This window comes from Arachis hypogaea, chromosome 20 (genome assembly GCF_003086295.3).
Source record: "Arachis hypogaea cultivar Tifrunner chromosome 20, arahy.Tifrunner.gnm2.J5K5, whole genome shotgun sequence".
NCBI lineage: Eukaryota > Viridiplantae > Streptophyta > Magnoliopsida > Fabales > Fabaceae > Arachis > Arachis hypogaea.
Window position 1 is genome coordinate 94,835,981 of NC_092055.1, and position 9,504 is coordinate 94,845,484.

General features: G+C 34.1%; 1 protein-coding gene and 1 long non-coding RNA gene across 3 annotated transcripts; both read left to right on the forward strand.

Annotated features, from left to right (window-relative positions):
• Window positions 1–464: 464 nt before the first annotated feature.
• Window positions 465–1,508, forward strand: LOC112784377 (uncharacterized). 2 transcript variants are annotated; one of them, XR_003193866.3, is made up of 4 exons: window positions 465–690; window positions 786–832; window positions 1,206–1,322; window positions 1,428–1,508. It is a non-coding gene; the product is annotated as an uncharacterized lncRNA (long non-coding RNA). The 2 variants fall into 2 exon arrangements; XR_003193865.3 differs by having other exon boundaries at window positions 541–690; window positions 1,212–1,322.
• Window positions 1,509–3,529: 2,021 nt separating this feature from the next.
• LOC112784500 (1,4-dihydroxy-2-naphthoyl-CoA synthase, peroxisomal-like) lies at window positions 3,530–5,153 on the forward strand. Its single transcript, XM_072230256.1, has 4 exons — window positions 3,530–3,633; window positions 3,677–3,821; window positions 3,898–4,020; window positions 4,411–5,153. The coding sequence occupies exons 1-4, from the start codon at window positions 3,530–3,532 to the stop codon at window positions 4,519–4,521; spliced, it is 483 nt and encodes a 160-aa protein (XP_072086357.1). The 3' UTR covers window positions 4,522–5,153.
• Window positions 5,154–9,504: the final 4,351 nt, after the last annotated feature.

The window sequence follows — 9,504 nt, forward strand, 5'->3', positions numbered from 1 at the left end:
CATCGTCGTTGTAAGCTTTTTCTTTTTCTCGATTCCATTTTCTTCATTTAGAATTGATATCAACTTGTGATTTCTTGTTATCTATTGGTCGTGATTTCAGTCTTGATGTTTAGGTCAAAATCAAGTTAGCGCTTGCAATACGTTTAGGGTTTAGATATAAATCAATCACATATCTTTTGTTACTTTAGTTAAGGAGGAAGAATTGCAGCTTCTATGAAATAATTCCCTGTTATGATGGATCATTGTGTAATCAGTTAAAGCTATAGCTTGGAGCATGATATGTTTCATTCACAAAAGAAATTGTTGATAACAATTGAAACCTCCTTGTATTTTTATTGCTCCTTTGCTGCTTTTTATTACTCGAGTTTTTGTGCAGGGGTGTGAGAGAGAGGTTGCTGAGGTTGGGAAGCAATCCGATGAGTTCTTGCAAGAGTGTCTCCTGCAATTATCGTGGGCTCTTGTTCACTTCAAGGGTATGTTATAGTTGTCTAGAACAGAAATTTAATTTAGTTAATGGCTTCTTCTCTGATAATGCTTCTTCTCGGTAATTTTGCGTTTGGAGTATTAGCAGAATTTTTATTTCACTTATTTGATTATTTGATTTGTGTTTGTGATTTTGTGACTGTGTGTGTCCCATGAATGGTGAATTTGTTCCCCTTTGGCCAAAGTAGTTTTGTTCCCCAGATGCTGGTAATTTATTGCTTGTAATGTTTTAATATATATTAGAGAGTAAAGAAATAACATAAGTTTGATATATTGATATATTGATATATGTCTTTATGCAGGTTCAATATCCAAGTAGTAGTGATCTGACACACGTCAAAGATTCAAGGTTTGACTCGTTCATTATTTTGTTTTAAATGATTATATAGACTGTTTCTTCGCTTTTTCTATTTCCAATTTTATCCTGTCAGACAATATATGTCAATATGATCATCTTGTACATGCACTAACTCAGACTAAAAAATATAATGGACAAAAAAAATATAATCCTTGACAAAAAAAAGAAAGATAATTACTTGCAACTAGTTAAGTAAATTAATTAGGTATAAGCAACAAGTTTTTGCTTCCAAGAAAGCCTATAAGTTTATGCATTATTTGCATTCCCTCAAAGTTGAATAATTGAACTTATTATATATAGCATCAAGAACTGTAGCACTAAATGTTTTCTGATTAGGTAAGGTAGCAATAGTTGACTTTTTCAGTGGCAGCGAGAATTTCAGGCAAATAAACTGAGGCAAGACACTGCTTGACTATCAAATCCAATGATTCTGAGGATTCTTTAACTGATGGGAGCAGAAGTAACCTTTTGGAAGTTAATGGTTAGTATTTTTTGGTGCTCTCTATAATTCTTAAGTCTTTTGGGGCTTCCATGTTATTCCACTCAAGCATTCACCAGTGGTGTCACTATTTTCACTGTTTTCAAGTTTCAGAAGTAGATCACCATGAAAGACAAGTAGAGGAAGCTCAGCAGAAAGGATTGTCCCTCACTGATGGAGATAAGGTATAATTTTTTATATTAAATATAATTTTAATGAGTCTAATAACTAACTAGAGAAGCAGTTTCTGATAGTCAATTTCAATCAATTTCACTTTACTATTTCTTTTGGATTGCTTACTTGAAAAATTGAGGCCACATGCTTTTGATTATTTTTTTTCTTTATTTGTTTGTTTGGATCTTTAATTTCGAGTAGTTGTGCTATGATTTATGATCTATTCCACTCTCGGTTTCTTTTGATGCTGTTTTTCTTCCTCTAAGTTTTTTAATTGTTCATTGTGTGAGTTGTCGAGCTGGGTCAATTCGGTTTTTTTGTGTCTAAGGTTTAGCAACTATGTATTTTAGCTTCCTCTGCATTTCTATTCTTAGATGTGCATAAGAATTTTGTTTCCATTTGATATTTGGATGTGCATAAGAATTTCGTTTCCATTTGATACTTGGTATAAGATTATATTTAGCCTTGTTATCTTTATTTTTTATATCTGAACTTATTTCTTCCCAGTTTTTGTCCTAGTTTTTGTTTTGACATGACACGTTAATATTCAATGGAACTAATTTAATTTTGAATGATTTTTGTCTTCAGGAAGTGCAACGATTAGTTAATTATCAGGTAACATTAGTTAATTATCAAATTCATAACATGCTTTGGGATCTCATCCACAGAATCTTCCCCTATAATTTGTTGAATGGATATCAAATTAGGGGTGAAGATCAAAATCACTTGATTTTATTTTTCATTGAGGAACTATTAGCTACTCAAGTGGCAACAGGATTAAAGTATGCGTGAGTAATAATTCGTGTAGGTATCTGCTTGATCATAATTGCTTTGCTTTGGTGTGCCTTTCAATCTCTCAGGCAAATGCAGCTTCCGGAATAGCGGTCCATGATGACTGCAAGTTGCGGTTTTTGGAGCTTAAGACAAAAAGGACTCACAGGTTCATAGTTTTCAAGATTGAGGAGAATCAGAAGCAAGTCATTGTGGAGAAGCTTGGTGAGCCAGCTCAAGGCTACAAAGATTTCGCTGCTTGCCTCCCTCCTAATGAGTGCCGCTATGTTATATATGATTTCGAGTTCTTGACCGAAGGCAATGTTCCCAAGAGCGGGATTTTCTTCATTGCTTGGTAATAAGATGTTTGCTTGTTTGTTTGTTCATATGCCTGCTGGTTGCTTTTGCTGTTGATTGATATTAATTTGATTTTCGTGTGCCTTTGTGCCTTTGTGATATTAATTTGATTTTCTAGTTATAAATTAATCTCTAAACAGTTGCATTGTGTTACTTATTCTAATTTTTCTTACGTACTACTTGAATAGCATGATGAGGTTCAAAATTTTAAATTTCCTAACCCTGTGCGTTTCTTCTTTTTCACAGTTTTGTACAGGAATATGATCCCTAGTAACTTTACGATGAGATTAAATGTGAATCAGCAACTTTCACCGGAGTTGGATCTCTTCATGAAACAGAGGCTCCAAAATTATGAGTTAAAACGAAAGAAACTTGGTACTCGAATTGGACAGACTAAGTTCCCCTTCTGTAATACTCCGAAGTTAGGTCATCTTCTTCTTGCACTAAAACTGTTCGATGAATTGCCTCACTCACCTGTCAAACAAAATTTTCGCTAACCTACGTATTCACTCCCTAACAAGTTACATATCAGAATAATTAATTAATAAACTGATGTGCTTATCTGAATTATTTCACATTAAACACCAAACTCATATGACATATATAATAGGCCATGGATTTCTTATATATTGACTTAGAAATTATTTATTTATTGTTTTCACTTTTCAGAAGCACACACTCTTTTTTGGCGTGAAGTCAACAGTAACTGTGCCATTACAGTAACTCTCTTTCCCCTTATCAGCTTATCTTATCCAAAAATTCGGTATGAAATCTTCCAATCTACTCTGTCCCTTTAATTTCAATAAAAGTTAGGGGGGAAAAGAAAAAAGCACCAATGCTTTATGCTTCCCTTCATTCGTGCATAACTAAGTAACTAACCTTAACTTTTATCTCACAAAAAAGCTTCAATGGCAGAGAAGAAGAACCTGCTTGTACTTGACACAATGACCAGGAGACTCGCCTCCATAGTCAACCACCTTGGTGCCTCTTCTCAATCTGATCACCCTTCTCTTCATCCCCACAACCAACTCCAACTTGGCCTCTGACTCTTCAACTTCCCAGAATGATAGCTACGAACGTGTTCACGGGGATGTTCCCTCCCACGACTTCGTTTGGAGGGTCATTGCTTCCGATGCCGACTCCGACAAGGAGTTCACTGACATCATCTACGAGAAGGCTGTTAGGGAAGGCATAGCCAAGGTTTGGGTTTCATCTTTCAACTTTTTCAAGTTCATTTTTATTTTGGATTTTTGTGATTGGGTGAGTGTGGTTGCAGATTAGTATTAATAAGCCTGAGAGAATGAATGCCTTTCGACCCAATATAGTTAAGGAACTTATTCGTGCTTTCAATGATTCCAGGCATGATAGTTCTATTGGGGTTGTCATTCTTACTGGCAAGGTATGCCTCCTCCCTACTCCAGTGTTTTTCAGAAATTCTGTAAATTGATGCGTTGACCTCAAAAATTAAGGTTAATTGAGATGGATTCAGGCCAAATGGTTGGGGTTGATGCCCCTTTTGACTAGAGTTTAATTTTGATATACTATTATCCAATCAAATCTACTCTTAGAGTCGGATGATCATTCAAGTGATTGGTGTTAAAATAAGTTTAATTGAATGTCAGTGTATTGCATCAAATTAAATCCTTCCTTTATTATTTTAAACATGATGCTTCCAGTGAAAAGGACATTTGGCCATGTTGTTATCACTTTGACATGAATGGAATATTCACATTTTATGTGCAAACTAGTGTGAACTTGATTGATATTGATTTGCCTATTTATTTTGTATGGGACCAAGGCATTTTGTAGTGGTGGTGACCAAGCTTTGAGGACAGCAGATGGTTATTCTGATAATGAAGATATTGGTAGCCTTAATGTGTTGGACTTGCAGGTTTATTGATTGTTGGCATTTTTTTATGAGGCAATTATTAGTGTTATTATGCCAATATATAAGATTAGTATGATTCTTGATCCCTAGTGTTGTTGAATCTTATGATGAGATTGTATTTCCTGAACCGTCTGAGGGTTTTCTGGCGTGTGTGCAGAATCATCCTGCTGTTGTTGTGCCTAGGCTTCCTGCTGGTTTGAATTTGCCTAGCCCAGGTGAGTTCTTTCAAATGTTCTTTTTCATTCCGCACTCTGTGAAGAACCCTTTAATTATTTTATTTTTGTTCTGATCTCTGTTTACTTTTGTTGTTCTCTCTGTTTTTCTATATTTTGATTCTTTGGCATAGATTGATTTACTCCAATTCCAATTCGGATTTTAATTCTATTTCAGTCAGGAGATGTCAAGTTTAACTTTCAATGTGGAGCTTGATGCTGCTAATGCAACTTAGTTATTTATTAATATTTTAGATTATCCTATCTTTAAGTGCTAAGTGTAATTTGTGACATTCATGTAACATTGGGATGGTCATCTTATTTTTTTGGGTATCTTTTTATTAAGACAATGAGATATTGGCCAATGATGTTGAAAAATAACATCCAATTTTATAGGTATCATGTAATGAATATTATGTTTATTTATGTGATTTTTGGCTCTCTTTTTTCAATTTACAGTATTTGATGGAGTAAATTTAGAAAACAAATCTAAAGTATTCATTTTGTAATGGAAAAATCTAAAAAAAATTCTATTTTATCTTACTGACAGATTTACAGACGGATTTTCTATCTGTAATCAGAACGTGGGATGATTTTCCAAAGTTCAAATTACAGACAGAAAATCTGTCAAAAAATTCGTCTGTAATTACAGACGAAAAATCCGTCTATAATTACAGACAGAAAATCCGTCTGAAAATTCGTCTGTAATTACAGACGGAAAATCCGTCGGAAAGTTCGTTGCCTTTGGGAAATGGATAGAAAATTTACAGAGGGAAAATCTGTCGGTAACTGCTAAAAATCCGTCTGTAATTTTCTGACGAAAAAAATCTGTCGGTAAATAATTTCCGACAGGGCTTTTATAGAGGGACAAAATCCGTCAGTAATTTCGTCGGTAACCAAAAATTTGTCTGTAATAAAGACAATCCGTCTGTAAATCTGTCTGTATTAATCCATTTTCTAGTTGTGAGTTATGGAAAATTGAACTTTGAGTGAGGGTTAGGGTTCTTGGCATGCAGGTCCCTCTTCCTCAACGTATTTCCTTGAAAATGAGAAGGAAGAGAACTTGCTTTAGTGTTTTGTAGGCTGGGGCATGGGCCCGGTTTGGACTCGGTCCAATCGATTTGGTCTGTTAGTTCAGTTTTGGGCCAAAACCTTTAAATTAGTGTCAAAATTTATATTTTAATTATTTCTACCGCTCTAACATATCAAATTTAATTTTTTAATTTCTTTAAATAATAATTAATTTATTTATTAATTATATACTAATTACCCATGGTTTATAGATATAAGTCTATACAAGTCTCTCTAACCTAATTCACCTTACGCGCCACTATCTAACTAACTTTTCAATCAACGCGTGAATATATAACTGCCTTTTTGGAAAGGATTTTGTTTCCGTTTTGAATTTTTCTCAGCATTTTTGTTCTCTACATTCTCTTTCTTCATTTTTCATGATTTTTTTCGTTCTCTATGTTTTTGAAATCAAGCTCTGAAATCAGTTTTGAACAGTTATCTCATTGTTGAAAATAATGAATGATTGGAGTTCAGATTAGTAATTGAATCAGAGCAAATTAGATTATGGTTTTGAATCCAATCAAGTGACTGAGGTGTGGTTCGATTCTAGTTAATGTTCTCGTTAGTAGTTTATGATTCTGTGGGTGAATAATGTTATTTTTATTTGTAAAAATTAATGTTCATCATTGATGGTTTGAATTGAATGTAATGTAGGAGTTCTGCATTAAAGAAAATATTTTTGTGTATTTGCAGCAAATTTTGGTGTAAAACTAAAATATTTATATGTATTGTTTAAGAATTTTTGGTGTATGCATACTGATAAATTCTGTATAATTCAAAACTCCTCTTCTCCTTTTTCCTCATCTTTTGCTGCTTCTTCTTCTTCTTGTTTTACTCTCTTAACAAGAATAAAAACAAGAAAAATCAAACAAAGAAGAAGAAGAAACATATAATACTACAAAATTACTTGGAAGAGGATGAACCTACATTCATTCAACTAAAAAAAATAAGAAGAAGAAGAAGAAGAAAATATAGCATTAAAGAAAATATTTTTGTGTATTTGCAACCAATTTCAGTATAAAACTAAGGTATTTATATGTATTATTTAAGAATTTTTGGTGTATATGTACTGATCAATTCTGTATAATTCAAAATTCTTCCTCTTCCTCCTCCTTATCTTGTGCTACTTCTTCTTTTTTTTATCATCATCACCACCTTCTTCTTCATTTTTTTCTTATTCATCTTTTCTTTCGTGTTTTACTTTCTCTAGTTTTTTCTTGTTTTACTCTTTTAATAAGAATAAAAATAAAAAAATCAAACAAAGAAGAAGAAGAAGAAGAAACATATAATGTTGCAAAATTATTTGGAAGAAGATGAACTTATATTCATTCAACTAAAAGAAAAAAGAAATAAAAAAAGAAGAAAAAAATGCAACATTAAAGGAAATATTTTTGCGTATTTGCAGCTAATTTCGGTGTAAAATTAAGATATTTATGTGTTTTGTTTAAGAATTTCGGTGTTTTTATACTGATAAGTTTTGCATAATTCAAAACTCTTTCTCTGTCTCCTCCTCATTTTCTGCTGCTGCTTCTTCTTTTTTTTTCATCATCATCACTATCTTCTTCTTTTTTTTTCCTTATTCATCTTTTTTTTGTAACACCCCAAATTTTCAGAAACTAAATATTGTTATTTAATGATTTATTTTATTTACTCGAGAATATAATTTCCAGAAATTTATATATTAATTGAGTATTTTCTTATTATTGATTTAAAATTTTAGTAATTGAAAAATAATGAGAATTTTATACACTTTAGTTTGAATAATTAGATTTTGAATTTTATTTTTTGATTTAAAGGAAATTAATTTAATTATCTCTAGTTATTAAGTTAGAGTATCTATTGGAAAAAAAATTTGTAAATTAATAATTAAATAGTATTTTTATAGATATTATTGTTGGATTAAAATTTGATTTTCAATTACTCTATTACCCTAATTTTATTAAAATTACTAAACTGCCCCTAACCCTAATTTTTGTCATATCAATCCCCGTCCATTTTCCCTTCACGTTGCGCAGCCCCAACCCCTTCTTCACTCTCTTCTCTGTGCAGCACACACATACAGATAGTGGAAAGAAAGCACGGAGGGCCGAGGGGGAGATGAACGCGCTGCCGGCGAGGAGTCCACTATCACCGCCGTCGCGTCGTCGAAGGGATCAGAGCCGTGAAGAGAGGAGAGAGCGAGATCCAAGAGGAAGAAGGATGCCATCGACGCCATTCAGGGAAGAAGGAGGAGCCGCGTGAGAGTCAGTGGAGGAGGGATCCTCTGCTGCGTCGCCACCGCACCGCTGCCGTGCCTGGGTACTGCTGTTGAAGCCACTCCTGCCGCCGCTGCTTGAAGCTGCGCCGCCGTGTGCTGTCACCGCCGTGTTTCACCGCCGTCGTCAAACTTCTATCGCCGTCGCCACTGTTCAACCCGCCATCAGGGAGAGCCACTTCCACCGAACCCTAGCTGTTACTATCGCCTCTGCATGCAAGAAAAAGAAGGAGCTGGTGCCACTGTTGTCGTCGATTTGGAGTTGCCATAAACGCGGTTGTTTCTACTGCTAATATTCATTCTTCTGATTGTTGGAGTTACTGCGGAATAGGGCCACTAGAAGGGTGTTGCTGCTGTCGGAACCAGCACGGAGGATTGCTAGGAATCGTTGCTGCCCTGTTCCTGTTCTAATTAGGTTCGACATTCATTGGTCTGGGTTAGCCTTTTCCCCTTATTTCTGCTGCAATTGCACGCCCTATTCTTCCAATTTCTTATTAAACTGCTTGTTCTTGTTTTAATTCAACTTTGGCCTGTGCTCTGTTTTAAATTACCAGAGTCGTTTCTACTTTTTGATTCCATTGAATTCGAAATCTTCATTTCGCTGCAACCATGATCCCTGTTGTGGGAGCTAATGCCACCGCTGTCCCGGTTGTGTTGAGATGTAGTGCCGCTACTTTCTTGGTTGAAATGGTTGTGTGACTAGTAGAGGTCCAGCCAGCTGTCTCGCCGTAATTCTATTCCCGGTTTCTTGTAATTGTGACATCGAGGTAGGGGCTTTTCTAAAAAGCTATTTTACATTTGGAATTTTTATAAATGGATACTGATGCGGGAATTATATACTTTTTAATGGTTGTACAAGTCTTATGTATTGTCTGGCTATTTTGGATGAAATGATTATATATTTGATTGGATTATAGTTTGGTTTTGATAAATGGATTGTTGTTGAACTATTTCTTTAAAATTTTGGAAATGAGTTTAATTAGTTGATAGTGATTTGATCTTGAGACAGTTTCTTTGAGATATGAAAATGAGGTGAATGTTGAATTCAACTTGCTTTTGAGCTGATTTTGGGTTTTGGACCGTTGAAAGGGATTGTTGAATGGTTTGGTTGGAACCCGAAAAGGGTGGCAAAGTCCAAGTTTTAGGGAAGGTGCTGCCAAAATTTTTATAAAAATCTTAGACTTTGTTTGAAAAGTTGTTTAGAAAGGATTCGATTTGAGAAATTGTATTATTTGATTTATTAAGAAAATAGTTATGTTTTTTAGCTTAATTTATTTAAGAAAACTATATGTCTTGAGTTTGATTTATTTAGAAAGGAATTACTTTACAATTTTGAATCACTGAAGAAAAGTATTATGTTCTAATATTGATTTTAAATATAAAAAGGGCATATGCTTTTAGTTAGACTTAAGGATTTTGTTCAAAGGAGATTTTAGTGATTTTAAAGGAAATTGG